The following is a 22594-nucleotide window of genomic DNA, read 5'->3' as shown; positions in this document are numbered from 1 at the left end:
AATACAATCCAAATCATTTTTTTCCTTGATTGTAAATCTTTTATCGTATATACATGATTTTGGTTCTCGTATAACTTTTGTATAAATTTAGTCCTTCAATTTACAAATATTTTCTTTCACGACTTTCATCAATTTAAAACTCTATTATGAAATATAATTAAATGATAGATACAACATATTCATACGATATATTGAGACCCTAGTCATCATGAGAGTAAAAATTTCTAATTAAAATAACATCTCCCATTTTTAAACAAACATAACGATATCATATACACCCTCCGATCACATATATAAGCAAAAAAGATATTTTATGTTCATTCATTTAATGAATGTATCTAGTCATTAATAATATCTAGATACATTCATTAAATGGATGAACCTAAAATGTCTTTTTTATTTATATATGTGACCGAATGGTGTATATGTTAATCTTTCAATCGATGTAAAAAAAAATGGTATATATGTATACTTGATTTTCCTTTAGTTTAATTGTTACAGCTCTATGTATACATTAAGGAGACACACCTCACACACACACACTATCTATTTAACTCTTTTTTTATCTTGACCAAGGTATTCCCACAACTGACAGCCGTGAGACTAATCCCTCGCCCCGCAGTCAGCGCACTAAGTGGTAGGGGACTGACCAATGAGTTTTCTCTATTTGCAAGAGTTGGGAGACGAACCCTATCTATTCAACTCTAATATAATAATATTTATTTCTTTTCAAAAAATTGTTGACTTGAGCATCCCAAAATTCAACTTCTACAACCTGACTAAATCTCATACCTAGGTTTGGTATTTCTTTACCGGAACGGTCCCAAATTCTCCTTACAATTTGAATTGCATAAATAATTTCCAACCTTATTCCATTAAAACTCACCAATCAACATATCAAGTTTCACAAGAAAAAAATCCCAATTTCCCTTACTCTTTATACTCTAGCTTCATGTCTTGTAAAATATTCACCAAAAAATTGATATTGATCACCAAAAAATATCTTGTAAAATAATTAGAATTTTATCAATTTTCACCAATATCTTGTTACTCTCATAGTATAATTGTATATATTTTTTTCTCTCTAACTGGACCACATACTAAAAAAGAAAAGAGTATCCAAATGCAATCTTTTATCAGTTTATGATGTCAAACTTGTAATTTTAATGGTCCCAATTAAGGAGTTGGTCAGGTCAGGGAAACTTAGAATTTTCAGTAAAAAGACTATACATAGCAACTTTCACTAATATATATCATACTCCTAAGTCCAAAATCCAAATGATGGTTATATACTGTGTATTGCTAATATTGTGCAGACCAAATGTTTGCTTATTTTTTCTCCCTATATTCCTATAACGGAAATGAGGTTTTTGTGAAGATTCAAGCCTGAATACCAATATCCGTTATTAAGTATGTGATCAAAATTAATATAGTGTATTAAGTATTCCTTAACTAGTATCTTAACGATATTTGTCAGCAATAGCCAACGGGTTCCACTAATAAACCTTCCATCAAAGGCTAAAATTCCCTCTTAAACAATAAATACATGCCTAACAATTTTTTGTCATGATTAACCCTGTGACACATGATTATATGGTGGAACCCCTCTACCCAATAACTCCACCATAGGTTTCAAGATTACCTAGAGGTGTGCTTGCTTCCTAATCAAGAATACCTTTTACACCATGTCAAACTTGTAGAGATCTCAAAAGTAAGGAGTTGGTAACTTGCTTTCTTTTCTATGATGTCAGGGAAAATTAAAAGATTTCATGAAAAAAAGTTACAAAGCAACCTTCACTAATATCTTACTCCAAATGATGAGGGTGTTGTATGTATGATCCAATATGAAAATGTCCCTTTACATTTTCCTATCAAATCTTAGTTACCCCTACTTCTTTTATGTCTCCCTATTCCCTCTTTTCATTTACCTTATTTAAAGGACCACAGAACTTGAATCCTTTTCCCCAACTGTTTCATACTAACCTGATCAGAACCTCAAACCTCTCACCAACTACACCAACAATGGCAAGAAAACCTTCTCTGGTCTTGTCCTTGTTTCTGTGGGTGTCTTGTTTCATTGTGATTGGTGCTTATGGGGAGAAGAACTTGCCTCATATGACAATTTCTGGTGGCAAACATCATGTAGCAATACAAAGACTTCAGTCATTTAAGGCCTCTCTAACTAGACATGATTCCATTGCTTCAGCACCATCTTCATTCTCAGCCTCTTCTAGCCCTTCTCCTTCTCCATCTCCTCAGCCATTTCAGGTAATTCAATCTTGCACACAGCCTTTGGTTTAGTCTATTTTTGGTTCCTGGGAAAATATCAAATATTTGATATTATTTTTTTGTCATGCAGGGTGTGAACAATCCAAGGGTGTACCATGTGACATCTTATGGGGCAGACCCTTCAGGCAATTCAGACAGCACTGAAGCACTCCTTGCAGCCATAGCAGATGCAGCCAAGGGTCCAAGTGAAGGACGTTTGATAGAAGGTATCAAAAACCTTGGAGGTGCACAGGTTAATCTTGAGGGTGGAAATTACCTGATCAGCAAGTCACTGCAGTTACCGGTAGCTGGGGTGGGGAACCTCATGGTATGACAAATATGAATTATTCTTTGTGTTTCTAATTTCATCCATGAATTATTTTTTCTATGGAACATATGACTTTGTGTAAATCGTTTGTAAATGTACAATGTGAAAAGTATGTACCAAAGTTAGCTATTCATCAATATTTGACAATTTGCATGGTGTTATAAGACTTTAGGCTAGGTGGTTTGAGTCCGTGTTTGGAAACTCCTCTACAATCAATTTTGAAGACAAAATCAATTTTGAGGATGTTCTGTGAGTAGCTTTTGAATTTCGAAATTGATTTTGTTAAAAGGGATTGTGAGTAGCTTCTGAATTTCAGTATTGGTGATTCAAACATGTTAAGATTTTAGAATATTTTAGTTGTGATGGTGAAACTTTGGTCTAACTAGACCAAGAAAATATTGAATAAGGATTGCTGTTGAGATTTTAGAAAAATATTCTCCTACTTTCTTTTTGGTCACTACTTTTTGTTCTTTTATGAATGGAAGAGTTTTATTCTTTTGACAATTCTCATGACATAAAGTGGAAGAAAGTCAAACAACTACACATTTTTTTATTTGTTTACTCCCAATAGGGAATCCAAAAGGTCTCAATTTTTGACATCTAACTTTGATTTTTGTTTGTAAATTGGTGAAAAAACAGATACATGGGGGAACCATAAGAGCCTCAAATAATTTTCCAGCAGATGGCTATATCATTGATTTGTCAGCATCACCTTCATCATCCTACAATTTTGAGTACATAACTCTCAAGGACCTATTGTTGGACTCTAACTTCAGGGGAGGAGGCATTTCAGTCATAAACTCACTAAGAACAAGCATAGACAACTGTTACATCACACATTTCACCACCAATGGAATTTTAGTACAAAGTGGCCATGAAACCTACATCAGGAACTCCTTCCTTGGCCAACACATAACTGCCGGTGGCGATAAACATGAAAGGAACTTCTCAGGAACTGGAATAAACATCCAAGGTAATGATAATGCTGTCACAGATGTTGTAATTTTCTCAGCTGCTATAGGAATAATGGTTACTGGTCAAGCCAACACTTTTTCTGGTGTGCATTGTTACAATAAGGCCACTGGCTTTGGAGGTACTGGAATTTATTTGAAACTTCCCGGTTTGACGCAAACCCGGATCGTGAATTCTTACATGGATTACACCAGTATTGTTGCCGAAGACCCGGTTCAACTCCATATCTCTAGCAGTTTCTTCCTTGGTGATGCCAATATTGTTCTGAAATCTATGAAGGGGGTTGTGAATGGTGTTACTATTGTTGATAACATGTTCTCAGGCTCAAACAAGGAAGTTGAAATTGTTCATCTGGACCAATCAAATAGTGGTTTCAATCAAGTTGATCAGGTTATTGTTAACAGGAACATTGTGAGAGGAATGAAATTAAAGGCCACAGTTGCGAAAAAGTCTATGCAAGGGAATGGAACCTCATGGAGTGTTGATTTTAACGATGTTCTTCTTTTCCCTAACCTTATAAAAAATGTTCAGTACTCTTTAAGCTCCACAGGCAGTACCTTTCCAAACCATGCTCTCAGGAATGTGTCCGAGAATCGCGTTGTGATTGAAACAAATGAAGCAGTATCTGCAAATGTTTTTATCACTGTGGATCAAAGCATGGCAAGTTGAAGAGGTTTGAAGCTGGCGGCATAAATGTTTGTTTAACAAGTCCTGACTCATTAGTTCAGATTGTAGAGGGAATTGTGCATACCTTATGAAAGAATTATGCATTCTCTCACATATTTTTATACTTCATTTTTCAGTTTCTCTTTTCTTTTATCATATTTTCTATTAGATCTTTTACTTTTTTCTTTCTCTTTCATTCCTATCTCTCTTCTTACTTACCAAGGTGTATACATCCCTAAAGGATGTCAAGCAATTTTTATTCACCATATATTATAATAGTATTTAAGTAATGGTGTAATTGATAGAAAAAATAAGTACTTTTTCAAGAGTTTAGTTCATAAAATTGAGTAGTCAAAGTCTCAAAACTCATGTGCCAAAAATTTCAAATGCTTTTCTTTCAACTTCATCATTATAATGTAATGCATTTTTTATTTTTCAAAACACATTTGTTGGACCAGAAGTAGTAATTGAGTATAGAAGATAATCTAGACCGCTAAGATAAAATTGTGCTAGGGCCATAACTTCCACATGGTAGTTGAATAGGTTAGTTGAAGCAGCTGAGATCTACAGGTTTGAAAGAGCAAGTATAACTACTCTTCTCTATTTTGAGTTTCTAGGCTTGGCTGCGTTACTTTCTTAGATTCTTACATGTTGTTCAATCATACTCAATTTGAAAAATATGATCTAAGTTAAAATTAGAATTTTCAGAGCCAAATTTAATAATTTACAGTGCAAATCTAGCAACTCCAACAAAAGCTTCCTGAGATATTGTGAATGTAAATGCTACAACTTGATTATCCTTATTCCTTAATTTAACTCCAAAAAAATCCCAAAAAGAAGGCTATGTGATGGCAAGTTGTTAGCCAAGATTCAAGCTGAGGTGTGTGATTTTTTTAATGGATCTCAAATTTGAAACGCCTAAGGTAGCCAACGATACTCACATTTAATGGAGTATCAAATTGTTAATTGGGCACATATATACACTACTATATACACATGTTTGTTCATTTACCAAGGGAGCTATCAAGATGTGTGATCTTGAACCTCCTATATTTATCAATAGACCAATACATAACAACTAACTAGAATATTTTTCTTTGGGCCATATTGGAAATTAAACTTCCTTTTGGATTTGACTACTTGATTTGGGGAAGAGTTGCAAAGCCTATCTTTCAAAATGGAAGGCAGACCCAAAAAGAAGAAGAAGAAAATGAGATGTGGCCTATTCAATCCAAAACAGCCACACCTCACAGGACTACAATTTGGGCCATATTTCTAGAATTAAAAGTAGAAAAGATAAAACTAAGAAAGTCTACATTACTGAATCATATTAGGAATTCAAATTCCTAGACATGCTCTGTATGTTCCATTGTGGAACTTTGCAGATCTTGCATGAGAGCATTGCACAAGCACAACTCTTTCCCATCCTCCTACAAATAGCATCTTCCATTAGGTTGTGATCAGCTGAGAAATGTGATGTGACATTGTAACTCCCTTGTGTATAACGTTGATGGATGCATTAAGAACTAGAAAAGACGCTTCCATGGTTGGTCTTCCATTTTCTGTTTGGTATTATGAACTGATAAATGTGGGGGATGTGACATTATAACCAGTTGGTGTGAAATATCAAATAACATGTATATATCTTATTTATCATGTTATGTATCAACTATGAAGAACTAGAAAAAGACTTTGAGAATTTATGAGTAAGAAATAAGATAAATAAATAAAGAAGTCTCACATTGGATGAAATAAGAAGCAATGAATAATATATAAATAAAATGTCTCATACACTCCATGGTTTAAGATTTTAGATGAAAGATGTGAGGTAGACGATAGGTAAAGTCCGTACAAGCCGTGGTCATGGTGGAACAGAACGGTCACGGTCACGGCTTCGCCTGCTTATCCTATCATCCACCCTATTCCTTCATTTTCCTAGATATTTTTTTTAATGAATACTTGGCAAATATTGTTAAAAAAAGTTGAAGTATCTCTTCCTCAAACCATAACAAAAACACCCACCCTCCTTTGAGTCTAAGCAAGGTTAAATAAGAAAAGCCCTTCACACCTATCTATCACTGACGTCTCCTAGACTCAAACCCACGACACCTCAACTCACAGTTTGGTGCACACTCTTGCATCCATGATGTTTTACTCTCAACCCACCATTTCTTATATATCCCTCTTCTCTTATACTCTTCATACCTGCTCTGTCACCTCTAACATTGCTTTGCCATGGCCTCAAACTCCATGGCTGGCTTCATCACTGGTTCTCATTCTCATTCCCAACTCTCACTTGATTCTGATGAGGTATACACCTTCTCCTCCTTTCATGTTGCACTGTTACAAATTAGCATGTTCATGTTTTTTTGTCAATTTAATTGAAGCTTTAATATCATAGCATGTTTGGATTAGCTTTTCTTTTATCGTTGTTAGTTATGTCTCTTAGAAACTACTCAAAAGGACTTCCAAACACGCACTTAACATTAATATATTCCATGTTAGTTTCTCATGCATGTCTACTATATTCATTTTTCCATTTTTTTTTTCTCTTTTTGGTTTTTTTCAGCATCAGCCTCCTCCTCCTTCTCATCAACCTTCATCGAAAACATGTCGAGTTTGTGGTGATGAGGTTGGAATTAAGGAAGATGGGGAGCTTTTTGTGGCTTGTCATGTGTGTGGATTTCCTGTTTGCCGACCTTGTTATGAGTATGAGAGGAGTGAAGGGAACCAGTGCTGCCCTCAATGCAGCACTCGCTATAAGCGTCACAAAGGTTGGCATATATAGCTCTCTGTCACTGTATGAAATTGTGTTATTTATAAGGACTTGGTTTTGTTAGTAAAAAAATGTAGGCTTGATAACTTATATAGATATGGTGATGGTGGCTTCCCCTGCAGGTTGTCCTAGAGTGGCTGGAGATGAAGAGGATAACTTTGATGCAGATGATTTTGAGGATGAATTTCAGCTTAAGAATCGTCATGATGATCTAGATCAGCACCGTGATGGAAGTCATGTGGTAATTTGTTCTAATCATAAGATAGAAGAATCATAAATGAGAAATCAGCTTCTCTTAAAAAATTCATGCAAGGCAAAAGTTGTTAATCTTAGATGCTTTTCCATGAATGGGGTTTCACTAAAATGAATCAGAAAATTCGCACTATGACTAGTGCTAATTAATTGAATATGAATCATTAAAGAAGCTATGGGTCTGTTGTGACTTTTACAGGAAAATGGGGACTACAATCAACAGAAATTGCATTCCAATGGCCAAGTTTTCTCTTCAGCAGGAAGTGGTAAGAAACTTATTTAATTTTGCTAAGTATCCATGATAATGATTGTCTTTCTGAGAAATTCTCTTTTATTAATGTATTGGTGTACTGTTTTATAGTCACTGGCAAGGATTTTGAAGGGGAGAAAGATCTCAACAGTAATGCAGAATGGCAAGAAAGAGTAGAGAAATGGAAAGTCAGGCAAGAAAAGAAAGGTCTACTAAACAAAGAGGAGGGGAAAGAAGATCCAGGTGAAGATGATGATTATCTGTAAGTGAACTCTTCAGAGCTTGTCTAATTTAAAGTATACCACAAGGCACAATGTAATTTAACTGGTACTGATTTTTCTTTTTGGCACTTCACAGTTTGGCTGAAGCTAGGCAACCACTGTGGCGAAAGGTTCCAATATCTTCAAGCTTAATCAATCCATACCGCATAGTAATTGTGATGAGGCTGGTTATCCTAGCTTTCTTCTTTCGATTCCGTATCTTAACACCAGCATATGATGCATATCCCTTGTGGCTTATCTCTGTGATATGTGAGATATGGTTTGCACTGTCATGGATACTTGATCAGTTCCCCAAGTGGCTCCCCATCACCCGCGAAACTTACCTGGACCGTTTGTCCATAAGGTTTGAGCGCGAAGGCGAGCCAAACCAGCTTTCCCCAGTTGATGTCTATGTGAGTACTGTGGACCCTTTGAAGGAACCACCAATTATAACAGCAAACACTGTTCTGTCAATCCTCTCTGTTGATTACCCTGTGGACAAGGTCAGCTGCTATGTCTCAGATGATGGTGCTTCAATGCTTCTGTTTGATTCACTGGCAGAAACTGCTGAGTTTGCAAGAAGATGGGTTCCTTTTTCCAAGAAGTATAACATAGAGCCAAGGGCTCCTGAGTACTACTTCTCTGAGAAAATTGATTACTTGAAGGATAAGGTGCAGCCTACATTTGTGAAGGAAAGAAGGGCTATGAAGGTGGGAGAAAAAAGATAGAATAAGAAATATGATCTTATGTTTTAAGTTTTTCTTTGTTGTTATCTCAATATCCATGCAAGACTTGTAGTAATTCTTGTGTGTTTTCTCCATGGCAGAGAGAATATGAAGAATTTAAGGTGAAGATTAATGCTTTGGTGGCAAAGGCTCTGAAGAAACCAGAGGAGGGGTGGGTTATGCAGGATGGAACTCCATGGCCTGGTAACAATACTCGTGATCATCCAGGAATGATTCAGGTTTGGTTATTGAATCCTCTAGTTATAGCATGTTTTGATCAGCTTATTTCTTCTCAGAATCAATTTTGAAAACCAGAAGTTACTCACAGAAACTTCTCAAAAGAATTGATTCTGGCTTTAGAATCAATCATAGAAGAATTTCCAAACATGCTATTAGGTTTTTTTTTTGTAGTTTTGTGTACTTATCATTATCTTATCATTAAGGAACAACCACAACAGAAAAGAAAATGAGAAACACCTTGCATTTTTGGAATGTGCATAGCCAATGAATTAGACCCCCTCCCCCTTTAGTTAGTGGGAAAGGAAGGAAAAGATGGTTCCCATTCTTTCCATCTTTGCTTCAAATCTCAGGATAATGTTAATAGTTTATAAGTTAAATTTTCCTATTTGAAAAAACCAAGTTTGCGTCAACAAAAGACATTAATGAGAGCAATAGTTGATCTCAAGTGATGTGCCTTTGCAGGTATATTTAGGAAGTGCTGGTGCATTAGACGTGGAAGGCAAGGAACTGCCCCGACTTGTGTATATTTCGCGTGAGAAACGTCCTGGATATCCACATCACAAAAAAGCTGGTGCCATGAATGCTTTGGTATGTTCAAAAACTTTTGTATTGTGTAATTCCTACAGGACAAGGATACTAGAAACCTGCTTTTAACTCTTTTGCTGTTGTCTATCCCCTAAGGTTCGAGTTTCTGCTGTGCTTACAAATGCACCATTCATGTTGAATCTGGATTGTGACCACTACATCAATAATAGCAAGGCCATAAGAGAGGCTATGTGCTTTTTAATGGATCCCCAGCTTGGGAAGAAGCTCTGCTATGTCCAATTTCCACAAAGATTTGATGGGATTGATCGCCATGATAGATATGCTAACCGCAACACTGTGTTCTTTGATGTAAGTGCCATTCTTCTAAACTCCAACATAACAAACTTGTGAAAATTTTCATTACAATAACTGACCTTTAACAATTTGACTTCAATGTTGCTTTCATCATAGATCAATATGAAAGGGCTTGATGGGATTCAAGGTCCAGTGTATGTTGGTACTGGAACTGTGTTCAACAGGCAGGCATTATATGGCTATGATCCACCAGTGTCTGAGAAAAGACCAAAGATGACATGTGACTGCTGGCCATCATGGTGTTGCTTCTGTTGTGGTGGTTCAAGGAAGTCCAAGTCAAAAAAGAAATCAGGAAGAAAAGGTCTCTTCAGTGGATTGTACACCAAGAAGAAGAAAATGATGGGGAAAGATTATGTTAGGAAAGGGTCTGGTACCATGTTTGATCTTGAAGAGATTGAAGAAGGGCTTGAAGGCTATGAGGAGCTAGAGAAATCAACCCTCATGTCTCAGAAAAATTTCGAGAAGCGATTCGGTCAATCACCGGTTTTCATTGCTTCCACTTTGGTGGAAAATGGAGGACTTCCTGAAGGCACAAATACTCAATCACTAGTCAAGGAAGCTATTCATGTTATAAGCTGTGGCTATGAGGAGAAAACTGAATGGGGAAAAGAGGTAAAGCCATTAATTCCAAAACAACGAAGAAATATTTGCATCTTCTTAAATGCTTTTTATATCAAATAGGCTATGATTACTTATTAGAAATTGTTTTACAACATTAAGCAAGGTACATAGAGTTATATCTATGACTCCTTTTGACAAATTTGTTTCAATTACAGATTGGATGGATTTATGGTTCGGTCACAGAAGATATTTTGACTGGATTTAAGATGCACTGCAGAGGATGGAAATCAGTGTATTGCATGCCAAAGAGACCAGCTTTCAAGGGATCTGCTCCAATAAATCTATCAGATCGGTTGCACCAAGTTCTGAGATGGGCCCTTGGTTCTATTGAGATTTTCCTCAGTCGTCATTGTCCATTGTGGTATGGCTATGCAGGGAAGCTCAAGTACCTAGAGAGGATGGCTTACATTAACACCATTGTTTATCCATTCACTTCCATCCCTCTCCTTGCATACTGCACAATTCCAGCTGTGTGTCTCCTCACTGGAAAATTCATCATCCCCACAGTATGTACACAACTATAAATTTCTTGTGATCATATTTGATTCCCTTATCAGCTTTCTGAATTTAAAAACTATTTTCAGAAACAATTAGTAAGGAAAAAACTGTTTGAGCATATGTTTTTCAAAGCTAAAAATCCTGTGATTTAGATACAGGTCTTTGAGATGTTTTGAGATTTCAGTATGTTTTCAGAACAATTTTTTAAAACTGTTTATATCAAACGAGTTTTTTTTTTTTTTTGCTCTTTCTGTTTATAAAAACTGAAAACTGTTTTCCAAATCAGTAATAAAAAATTCTCCAGTGATTTGCTTTCACATAGTTGTTAAAAGAGAAGACATTGGGAAGGAAACCTATAATACTTCTATGAGAGACATGTCTTCTGAATGTGAGTTTGTTTTTTGTTTTTCCTGTGCAGCTGACAAACCTTGCTAGTGTTTGGTTCATGGCTCTATTTATCTCCATCATCTTGACCGGTGTGCTTGAGCTCCGGTGGAGTGGGGTTTTGATTGAAGACTGGTGGCGCAATGAGCAATTCTGGGTCATTGGAGGTGTTTCTGCTCATCTTTTTGCTGTGTTTCAAGGTCTCCTCAAAGTCCTTGCTGGAGTAGACACCAATTTCACAGTCACAGCAAAAGCAGCAGAAGATGCTGAATTTGGAGAGCTCTATCTCTTCAAGTGGACCACTCTTCTCATCCCACCAACCACTCTTATTATCTTGAACATTGTAGGAGTTGTTGCTGGAGTCTCTGATGCTATTAACAATGGTTATGGCTCATGGGGACCTTTATTTGGGAAGCTATTTTTTGCCTTCTGGGTCATTGTTCATTTATATCCTTTCCTCAAAGGTCTCATGGGAAAGCAAAACAGGACTCCTACCATTGTGGTCCTGTGGTCAATCCTCTTGGCCTCAATTTTCTCATTGATTTGGGTCAGGATTGATCCTTTCTTGCCCAAGCAAACTGGTCCAGTTCTCAAACAATGTGGGGTGGAATGCTGAGACTATGGAGTGGCATAGAGTTGATGAATTGTTTCTTCTGGAGTCTTTTGATGATTAATGAGACTTGTGCAATTTTTTTTTATTGATACTGCTATTGAGCTTTTGCCTTTCTGAGAAGAGTTACCAGTGTATATAGGCTTAAAGAAGAAATTTAAGTCTGATTGGAATATGTTCATCTCAAGATACATTCAAATAAATCTTATGTTGCAGCCTTTGTCACTGTTTGGGAAAACATATGCAGAGTTTTGATGCCTCTAGATTATTTTTCATGTGATAGAGCTTGATTCTTGAAAATAAGACAACTTTGCCAGCTTCATGTTTGCTGCAGAAGGTGAAAAACAAGATCTTATTTGCATTTTATAGTACTAATACTGTAAGATTGTTTAGTTCTGTTAGGAGCTCTATCATTATCATATATAGGGAGAAGTCACAAAATACAGTTTCTGAAGTTGTTTAGTGCTTGTATTCTGAATTTGTTTCTTCGATGTCATTATCCGTTGGTGAAAAGAAAAGTAAAAGAAACATCTTTTCTAATAAGACTGAAATTCAACTGGAACATATTTTGATAATCTCATATTTGGTACCTCTTCTGGTCATGGTAAAGAAGGAGAGAAAGGACAGTGAAGTGCAGCAACACAGCAACACTTATCTACAAGACCATCATCAGAACCAGGACAAAAGTAAAGCAACACCATATTGAATATCACAACAATTAAGCATGCATGCTTATGTTTTTTAGCATGATACATAAGGAAATACACCACACAGAAATGCAAGAGGGGAATTTAAAAATAAATTAACCACAAAACAACAATCACCAAAACAGAACAGAATCCTGATTTTACTGTCATCAATTCTTATCTATTTAAGTGCTAGTAGCACTTAAAATCAACTACAGACCCAAATAAACCCAGAAAAAGTGAAGAAAGAAATAGAGGAATAGAGGGTTCTGGGGGAGGAGGTCAGTGAACTGGAATTGGTTCTGGGTTTATGGTTCTTGAGTTTGATGAAGATAAAAACTCAAGAATATTAATGAACACTATAGAACATTCATAATTAAGATTTTTTTCTTTCAATTAATAATTCTAATTTAATTTTTTAATTATATACATGTAAAATAAATAGCGAAATAAATATTATACTTTACATTTGATTTGATGCAATTTAATAATAAAATAGAATGAGACACGAGATTTTAAAAATATAAATTTTACTAAAAATAAATATGTTCCATTCCATTTTAACGTGTGAATAAATTGAAGAAAAAAGGAAAGTAGAAGGACACCTTTACAAGTAAGTTACAAGTGAGACAATATATGCAATTAATAGCTTTGGTCATGTGTGTCTTTATAAAGGGTCATGGGAAACATGCAGAGAGAAAACCAATTCAGTGGCCTAAAAGGAGGAGGAAGAGGGGAAAAGGAAGCTGTTACAATTTCCTTCAATCCCTCTCCCTCTGCCCCTGTCACTCTGTGTATTGAGAAACCATCAAAACAACATAGTTATGTTATCATCACTGCCTAAAACCATGATTAGTTTCTCAATGATCTTAGCATTTCTCTTATCAATGGTGGTACAAGATTCAACTTGCCTCAGTGAAGAACACATAGACCTGTCTCATTTCAGGAACAAACTTATAAGGCACAGAGTGGGAATTCCCTTGTCCCAAGCACCTTTTACATCAGCACCTTCACCTTCAGAGACAGCAAGGGTATGTTATGTTATGTTATGAGCACAATTGCAATGTTTCATTTTTTTTTTCCACCTTTTGTCTTTTTAAAATTTTCTGCCATGTTTTTGATAATGAAATCAAACAAAAATATCTTCATTTTTTTTTGCATGGTTTTGGTTTTGAATTAGAGAGGCAGAGTGGTGAACCCAATTGGGTATGGTGCAGATCCTACAGGGGCAGATGACAGCAGTGATGCTATTCTGAAAGCTATAGCAGAAGGTTTTGCAATAGGGAGGAGTGATGAGTTTCATGAGCTGGTGGCAGGAGTGAGAGACCTTGGAGGGGTTGTGATTGATTTGCAAGGTGGAAACTACAAAATCAGCAAACCCATCACTTTTCCTTCCTATGTAGGCAATGTTGTGGTCAGCATCTCTTTCCCTCTTTTAACAATCCATTGCTTCTTTGATTTGATATTGCAACTTCTTTTTTCCTTTGCTGCAACTGAACAGTTTCTACATTACATTAATAAAATTAGTTCCATGCTTGTAAAAATGCTCGCCGCATTTGAATACCAGTTAGAAAATATGAAAACGGCAAAATAAACATATTCTAAGACATTTTTTTTATTGAATTCTGTTTAGATTTAGAAAATTTCTCTAGAATATTTTCTCTTTTTTCATTTAGCATGATGTAATGGCCTTTTTTTTAATTTTTGACGGATGTCGTCACCCGTTTAAAAAATAATTATATGTCTAGTTCCTTCTTAAATAATAAGTTTTCTTTAAAAAAACACCTTAGAATTATTTTTCCGTTTCATATTTTCTAACATGTATATAAACAAGTCTTAAGTAAATTAAGAGAGTACATGGATTTGCGCTAAAGATTGAAATCACATATTTTCACCCTTTCTTTTTTCTATTTTCGAAAAAAGAAAGATGAAAAAAATTCAACGGGTTTACATTTTATGGAAAATGCTTTTCAATTTCTAAAATGTCTAATATGTGTTTTACATCTTCTACGCGAAAATGTTCAATTTTCATAAACTATATGGAAACAAGTTACATTGAAATGTGTTCTTTAACTTTGAATCTAGTCTATTTTTCTAACTAATGCCATTTTTTAGAGTCTAACATGGAAACCTATTAAAAAGTATTTTTCATATTTAAACATTAAATAGGTTTACTTGCTAAATTTTATATAAGCTAACATATTTTAATATGTTAGTAAATATTTAATTTTAAGATGTCATATTAAGAATGTTATTATTGAATGATCTAATTAAGCATGAGTGTTAATTAAATAAAATTGACGTTTTGAAAACATGATTTGATTTATTTAATAACTAGGTTTGGAATGTAGGTTAGATTATAGGTTTTTAGTCCCTTGAGGAGCCATCTTACCTTATTTTCATCCCTAATTTTGTGTATTGATAATTCTAGTTGTGGGGTTGATGTATATATTGATTTCAATTCATGATAGATGTGATATTAGTGAAAAAAAAATATGCAAACGATTAAATAAATTTTAAGAATAATTCTATCACAAATGTTTTTAGTCCAATGTAAAATAATGGTCAATAGTAATTTGTAGATAACCGCAGTAAAAGCAACGCATAGAGCCGCATGCCAATTTGGCAAATCTCATGCATTGCACCTACATTTGTGTACTACAAACGTTTAGATGGATGAAGCCAAAACAGTGGTCAGGTTTTGATTTCTAACGTTACTAATAGAGAGTTTTTGTTAAATGAGTAACATTACTAACGTTTAGGTTACTTCATTAACTGTTAAATAAACATTTTTGTTAAAAATCGAGAGAGAAAACCTTGGATACAATAAATAAGAGTTTAGTTTATATGATTGTGTAAGGGAGTTTTGCTACCTTTCCAAAATGTGTAGTTTAAGATGATACACACAATTTAAAAGGTTATATATTGATATATAACTCGCCTAAAATACCATTAATTAGATTACAGTCTTTTCCAATTTTTCACAACTTACTCACAACAAACTCATTAATTAATAAAAGAGAAAGGTTTTATTCCATTCTAATGTGTATCCAAACATGTAATAAGAGTAGCTAAAGGGAGAAGTGATTCGGGAAGAATTAAAAGTGAGCTAAAGTAGTGCTTATTAGAATTTGAGTTAAACCTAACTCTACCCAAAAACTAGTTTAAGGTGACGATCACCTTCCGATATATGAGTTATCTTGGTCATTTCTTTAATCAATGAGATCTTCAACACACACTCCTCAAGGAGGACATCTAGAGTGTGAGGTTTGCATGAATGAACATCTAGGTGACGAAAATATATGAATGGTCTCTAATAAGCAATCTAGAATAGACTCCGGTGTCATATTAAAATTTGGATTGGGTGGGATGAAGGGTGAAGGGTTCAGGATTTGAACCTGAGGAGAACTAATTTACTAACATTATTCTTGAACATTAATTTACTAACACTACTAACAACTAACATTTGCCTATAAAAAAATAATTTAAAATTTCGGTAGGCCTAACTTAGAGATGATGATTATCTTTCCATGTATAAGAGTTATCTTAAGTTCTTGACCATATCTCTAGTAATGTGAGACTGGTCATTTCTTTGTATTAAAGACAGATAATATGATAATTTAATTATATTCATATATTAGATTGAACGTCTAACTATATAGTTCAAATTGACTTCTTTTGTACCATGATCAATGTTTTTTTCTTGGCAAGTTGCACTCCAATGCCCCTCATCTTCTTGTACTAAAAAAATACATGAATGATCGATCAGGTACAAGGAGGAACCTTAAGAGCTTCTGATAAATTTCCTCCTGATCGCCATCTTGTTGAGTTATCAGCATCAAATTCCCATAACCTCCAAGAACCGGCAGCATCCATCCACCGCCATCATCATCATGGTTTCAACAGCAAGAAACTTCAGCAAAACATAGGGATTTACTATGAAGACATAACATTTCGTGACATCTTCTTCGATTCGAGCTACAGGGGAGGAGGGATCCTCATTGTTGATTCTGCTAGAGTAAGAATCACCAACTGCTTCTTCCTCCACTTCACCACAGAAGGGATTCAAGTTCAACGCGGTCACGAGACCTACATATCAAGCACTTTCCTCGGGCAACACTCAACAGTTGGTGGAGATAAAGGGGAGAGAGAATTCTCAGGCACTGCCATTGATCTTGCTAGCAATGACAACGCAATCACTGATGTGTCAATTTTCTCTGCTGCCATTGGGATTGTGTTAAGGGGACAAGCCAACATGATCACAGGGGTGCACTGTTACAACAAGGCAACAGCCTTTGGTGGCATTGGGATTTTGGTGAAATTAGCAGGGTATTCACAAACCAGAATTGACAATTGTTACATGGATTATACAGGTATTGTCATGGAAGATCCTGTTCAAGTTCATGTTACCAATGGATTCTTCTTAGGGGGTGCTAATATTGTTTTGAAGTCCATTAAGGGAAAAGTTTCTGGTTTAAACATTGTAGATAACATGTTCAGTGGGAAGTGGAACCAGGTACCGATTGTTGCTCTTGATGGGCAATTCAGTAGCATTGACCAAGTGGTGATTGATAGGAACAATGTGTATGGTAGCATGAGTTTGAGATCAACGGTTTCCAAGTTGACTGTGGCTGGAAATGGCTCAAAATGGGTGGCTGATTTTTCAAATGTTTTGGTGTTTCCTAATCGGATTAGTCATTTTCAGTATTCATTTTACTCTCAGGGGGAGCCTAAGTTCTTGGCACATTCAGTGACCAATGTGTCAAATAATGTTGTGGTGGTGGAAAGTGAGAAACAAGTTCAAGGGGTTGTTTCATTCTTTATTGAACAATGAGTTATTATGAGGGGGTTTTCAGCATTGTCTATCTATCTGATATGTAAAATTTTGTGATTCAGAAAGAAAGGAAAGTTAATATTCATTGAGCTAATCACCAATCTTATATATGAATGACTTAAATTGAATAATTCCAAGTTCCTGACTCCCAAACTCTTTCTTCAGTTGACATATCTTTACACAACATGCACAAGCAATTTTATTACTGTGATCGCTACCAAAAAACCTTCACTAGAAAACAAGCTAATTAATTTGACATTTCAAAGAAGGAAAACAGGCACAAAGAAAACATGGCAGCACCAAATTATCAAGAGTCACCTGACCTTCCTAAGGAAGAAAAAATTCCTTTCCAACAAAAAAGTCTACTTCTCATAGAAAATCAACAACCAAATGCTAAATAACCAACGTTTACAATGCTATGTACAAAAAGTAAAAAATATCCAAACCATCTTGCATGCATGACTTATCTGGTATCTTAACACTTAATGATAGAAGTATTCTGAATCCAGGAATATACAAGCATATTTGTTCCTTTAGTCGCTGTAGTATTCTACAGATTCATCATCGTATACGTCATCATCATCATCCCACTCATCATAAAGTAGAGATTTAAGCTGCTGTGTCTTCAGTCGTTCTTGAATTCTGTCTCTAATTGCTGTTCCCTGGTGTATAAACCAATCAAATCAATCAGTCAGAAAGATTCACAGAAAAGCAATATCCCAGGAATTAAGAATAAGATCACATGCAAAAGTTAGTGATTTGCATGTTAAGTTTATGTAACCAGAGGTAATAGAGATCCAACCATTTTGTGGCAGCCTTCTTCAAACATCTCAAGAAATCCAGCAACCAAGCGGTCCGCATTTTCTACCCATTCAGTACGGTTCATTCCAGCAATTTTTCCTACCGTTTCTATCTGCGAAGTTCAATAACAAATTCTTGTTATCATTTGAGAAATTGACAATGACTCCTACATAGAATCGAATTTGAAAAAGTGTATTCTTGGTAATCAAATTGCCACCTTGCTCAAAGACTCTTGAACAAGCAGCTACTTATGCAAATACAAAACAAAGGATAATATCTAATAGGATAGTTCAGGAGCATCATTGTTACCTTCTTTCCCACCACCTCTTGTTGTTTCTTTACTCTCTCACGCAATTTTTTAAGTCCCATGTTCATTCTCAATCTCTTCTCCTGTGGATAAGAGATAATGTAACAAAGATAAGTCCTACCACTAAGCAAGAGAGCAAACAAATAAGGAAAGTAATTAATAAAACACGAAAAATGAGAGCATGCAGAACTAAGTTGCTGATCAAAAGAACAAACCTTGACATAGCTGACACCTAGATCCTTTCTTGAATAACCACGGTCCAAATTACGCATTACATACTGGTTATAATCTTTGATAATTCTCATTATGATATCAGAAGTAGAAATTCCTTCAGTCCGCTTGGTTTCCTTAAATTTTCCAACAGACTTAACCTATATAAAAAAATTAATACACATATCATCAATGGAAGCTGAAAATTTTGAGATATTTACAAGTAGTGTTAAGTCAAAATATAGAATGACATAGCCAAAGGATAAAGCGGAAAGTGAGGGGGAAAATTAAATGACAAAAATTCATCAAGCTAAGGCAAATCAGAGTTGGAGACTTGGAGTTATGCCACGACCAGGGGGCACATTAAATTATATGAAACTAAATTGCAAGATAGTGCTATTTCTCGTACTTACAAATTCATAGACATCATTTCCAGCTCCACTTGTATCAGCATAGCTATGATAATAGAATAAGGAAGGAAGTATTAATGTATATGACAATATATAAGAACATGAATGAAGAAAGCATCAGCCAGAATAAGTTCAGTTAGAACACAAGGAGAACGGCGTCACACAGAAATAGGGGAGTTATTAAGCAACCAAGAGAAAAGAGAATATGATAAGAACCTTGGGAGAACCACACCACAAAAGCTAGCTGTTGTAGTTGGAGAGCCCAAGGCCTTATAAACCCCACATTAGAATCCCATACTTCCAATGTGGGACTCAAGTCCCATACCTTGCAATGGGGTCCTAACATCCCACCACGCTCCGCAGCCCCGGCGCCCACGCGGGCTGGCTGTGCACTAGCCCCACGACTAGTCCCGGGTGAACACGGCAATGCCGGCGTCACCACCCGCGCCGCTCGTTTGCAGCTCAGAGACATGGTGGAAGGCTCTGATACCATTGATAAGAACCTTGGGAGAACCACACCACAAAAGCTAGCTGTTGTAGTTGGAGAGCCCAAGGCCTTATAAACCCCACATTAGAATCCCATACTTCCCATGTGGGACTCAAGTCCCATACCTTGCAATGGGGTCCTAACAGAATAGTATAAGTAGTGAAGCAAAGAAACCCATCCATATTGCAAAATCCTTTAGATAGATTAAATATATTATCCTGGATTACTCTTAAGATATGTATGACCAATATGTATAAGACATTTTTATACTCTAACAACCTCAATAAAAAAATTGCACAGAACTTTTCTCCTTTATCTCTTAAGCTGCCACAGACAATCTCCTCCTACCCTTATCACATAATACCCATATATTTTATGTAAGTTTCTTTTTAACGAAAAAATAGAACTCGTCATCTGCTTTTCCTTCTAAACAGCTACATTTTCCACACAAAAAAATTCAATAGCACTTTTAAGGGTTAGTTTTATTTATTTTAGGAAATAAGAGTATAATGAACACAATACATAATTCTGGGGTTTCCTTATGTAACATGTCCCAGGCCTGTCATGTCCCGTACTCCTATATGCCATACCCTTAGGTCCATGTTGAATCCATGTCCTGTATCATATTCATATCCATACTTACAGATTAAGAATCCTAAACTTATCATACAGCAGCTGCAAGCAAGTCACTGAGTCCACTTGACTTAATGTTACTATATTCTGGTGTTGATAGTTTTTCATCAAAGACTTCACTAGTTTTGAGCCTTGATCAAATACAGGAAATAAACAATAAAAAACAGCTAGCCTGGGACTGGTTAACCTTACGGAAGAGAATCATGTGCGACATAGTCAATCTGATGCTTGTCAAGGAACTCCATAGTGATTACCCATGGCGCATCTGGAATAACTTCATCAACCCACCTGCAGTAAGAATTGAACTGCTTCAAGCATTCTAATACAAGTATGCCACAGTGAAAATTAGGTGAATAGAAAATGCAATTTAAATAGGCCAAACAGTTGGAGTAGCAGAAATGAGAATGTTAAGATGGATAGGTGGTCACACTAGAAAGAATAAGATAAACAATGAGCGGATAAGAGGACATATTGAGGTGTCACCTATTGTGGAGTAGCTGATGGAAAATCGCTCAAGGTGGTATGGGCATTTACAAAGAAGACCTCTGGAGGCACTGTGAGAAGGGTTGATAACATGATATTTAGTCATATTAAGAGAGGTAGAGGGAGGCCAAAAAGAACTTGGGAAGATACTGTTAAAAAAATGATCTCACTATCAATAATATAGCCGACCTCACAATCTGGTTCATGATTGAGCTCCATGGCATGGTGTGATCCATATAGCCGACCTCACTTAGTGAGATAAGACTTTTATTATTGTTATTTAAATAGGCCAAAGAAACGGACGCGATTTATATATGTTCAATGGAAGATTTCAACCACTTGTAAGATTTTAGGAGTAAACAAAATCAAACAGAACTTGGGGCTTTTAAATGATTAAAAATAATGTTTTTAGCATTTTGTAGTTAATTTTGTTTTTAAGTAAAACCCAACACAGGTTCACAGCCATATATACAAATAAAATAAGGGTATCAAAAACTAATATTTTGTTCACACTAGCTCAGAATAAACTTGAAAATGGCTACAGTGTGAAACTAGTACAAAATATTATCAGCAACAGAAGATGAAAAAATTAACATAGATTTCTATAACCACAAAGGCATCAAAGAACTTAGACATTACAAAGTAGCATAATTGTACTTAGTTAACCAATAGCTATCTCAGTCCACAAACACTAGATTTAAAAATGGAAACTAAGCTTACATTCATGACTTATCTAAATAATAATCTCACTCGTATACTTTCATGGTTGAGTCACACAATGCATCGACCTATTACTGAAATTAGTCGAGAGAAGTATCATGGTACTAGAGATGAGAGTATCATGATAGGAGACCATGCAATTATTTGCCTAACAGAGTGTAGTAATTAAAAGAGAAAGCAACTAAATTTCAAATCCAACTATCCAAGTCATCCGACTTCAATCTTATTACCGTGCCTGATGCAATCACTAATCTCTTAAAACATAAAAGCTTGTAACTGAATTGTAACATCATCAATAATGACTCCAAATTAAAAGACCAAAAGAGAAAGAAAAAAACCAACTTGCAGTGGCGAAGAGACTCATATCGTTCCTTCTCGGTCATAACAGTTTTGCCCTTATACTTGTGGGTTGTCTCATCATTGCAGCATCCAACAAGGAGATAAGTGTTTGGAAACCTTCAATTAAAAGTAAACACCAAATCATTCCAATAACATGAAGAAATTCCCTCAAACAACAAGTACAGTAATTTGCAGATTTCATAGACTCAGCACAAAGCCAAAAACATAGTAGACTAATTCAACATGCCACACAAAACCATGAGAAATTAACTAATAGCATGCTTGTATTAAACTATTAATTTCTCTTTCAACAGAATCAGGTACTCAAATCAGTTTCACACCAAAATCAATTTTGCCTTCAGAATCAATTCTAGAATAATTTCCAAGCATGAACTAAACTGAGGGTTAGTGTAGTAAGTCAAGTTTAGACCATGGCATGTAACAAGTACAACCCAAAAACATGGAATTGAACTCAAAAGCATAAAAACGGAATCTTTTCAGATGAAAAATGAAAAATTGGGACATGGGTAGGAGAGAAAAAGACAAAAAACGATGAAATATTGAAATTACGATTTCTTGGCTTGTTCGAGACAACGGGCATGGCCGAAGTGAAAGAGATCATAGATTCCATCAGCATATACTCGAACAGGGTTTTCCTTTTTGCCAACTTCACACTGCACTTGATCTTCCATCACTTCTTCTTCAATCTCTCTCACTGTGTGTGAAGTGTGAAGGAATGAAGAGTGCTTGTGATGTTGCAGAGTCAAAACCCAGAAACTGCACCTTTTATATTCCCATTTTTCAGATTCTGTTTTATTATGCATAATAATAATAATAATAATAATAATAATAATAATAATAATAATAATAATAATAATAATAATAATAATAATAATTGCATTTGGAGTTTATTTTGTTTTTCTAATTTTTCAAT

General features: G+C 35.5%; 4 protein-coding genes across 4 annotated transcripts; 3 read left to right on the top strand and 1 right to left on the bottom strand.

Annotated features, from left to right (window-relative positions):
• The first annotated feature begins 1782 nt into the window (after positions 1 to 1782).
• Positions 1783 to 4406, top strand: LOC130726679 (polygalacturonase QRT3-like). Its single transcript, XM_057577979.1, has 3 exons — positions 1783 to 2268; positions 2360 to 2596; positions 3236 to 4406. The coding sequence occupies exons 1-3, from the start codon at positions 1900 to 1902 to the stop codon at positions 4235 to 4237; spliced, it is 1608 nt and encodes a 535-aa protein (XP_057433962.1). The 5' UTR covers positions 1783 to 1899; the 3' UTR covers positions 4238 to 4406.
• Positions 4407 to 6390: 1984 nt separating this feature from the next.
• On the top strand, positions 6391 to 11968 carry LOC130726678 (cellulose synthase A catalytic subunit 4 [UDP-forming]). The gene is made up of 12 exons (XM_057577978.1): positions 6391 to 6544; positions 6804 to 7008; positions 7133 to 7251; positions 7462 to 7528; positions 7624 to 7774; positions 7870 to 8482; positions 8599 to 8736; positions 9200 to 9325; positions 9419 to 9631; positions 9734 to 10249; positions 10414 to 10764; positions 11175 to 11968. The coding sequence occupies exons 1-12, from the start codon at positions 6470 to 6472 to the stop codon at positions 11754 to 11756; spliced, it is 3156 nt and encodes a 1051-aa protein (XP_057433961.1). The 5' UTR covers positions 6391 to 6469; the 3' UTR covers positions 11757 to 11968.
• A 1166-nt stretch (positions 11969 to 13134) lies between these two features.
• On the top strand, positions 13135 to 17446 carry LOC130722758 (polygalacturonase QRT3-like). The gene is made up of 3 exons (XM_057573585.1): positions 13135 to 13467; positions 13617 to 13850; positions 16206 to 17446. The coding sequence occupies exons 1-3, from the start codon at positions 13261 to 13263 to the stop codon at positions 17268 to 17270; spliced, it is 1506 nt and encodes a 501-aa protein (XP_057429568.1). The 5' UTR covers positions 13135 to 13260; the 3' UTR covers positions 17271 to 17446.
• Positions 17447 to 17616: 170 nt separating this feature from the next.
• LOC130722759 (choline-phosphate cytidylyltransferase 1-like) lies at positions 17617 to 22435 on the bottom strand. Its single transcript, XM_057573586.1, has 8 exons — positions 22231 to 22435; positions 21664 to 21777; positions 20311 to 20406; positions 19002 to 19044; positions 18594 to 18749; positions 18381 to 18461; positions 18073 to 18183; positions 17617 to 17932 (listed from the first exon to the last, which is right to left on the bottom strand). Exons 1-8 carry the CDS (start codon positions 22350 to 22352, stop codon positions 17804 to 17806), a joined length of 852 nt encoding a protein of 283 aa, XP_057429569.1. The 5' UTR covers positions 22353 to 22435; the 3' UTR covers positions 17617 to 17803.
• Positions 22436 to 22594: the final 159 nt, after the last annotated feature.

The sequence above is a fragment of the Lotus japonicus genome, chromosome 6 (genome assembly GCF_012489685.1).
Source record: "Lotus japonicus ecotype B-129 chromosome 6, LjGifu_v1.2".
Taxonomy (NCBI): Eukaryota; Viridiplantae; Streptophyta; class Magnoliopsida; order Fabales; family Fabaceae; genus Lotus; species Lotus japonicus.
Note: the sequence above shows the minus strand (reverse complement) of the source record. Positions and strands in the feature narration are given on the sequence as shown.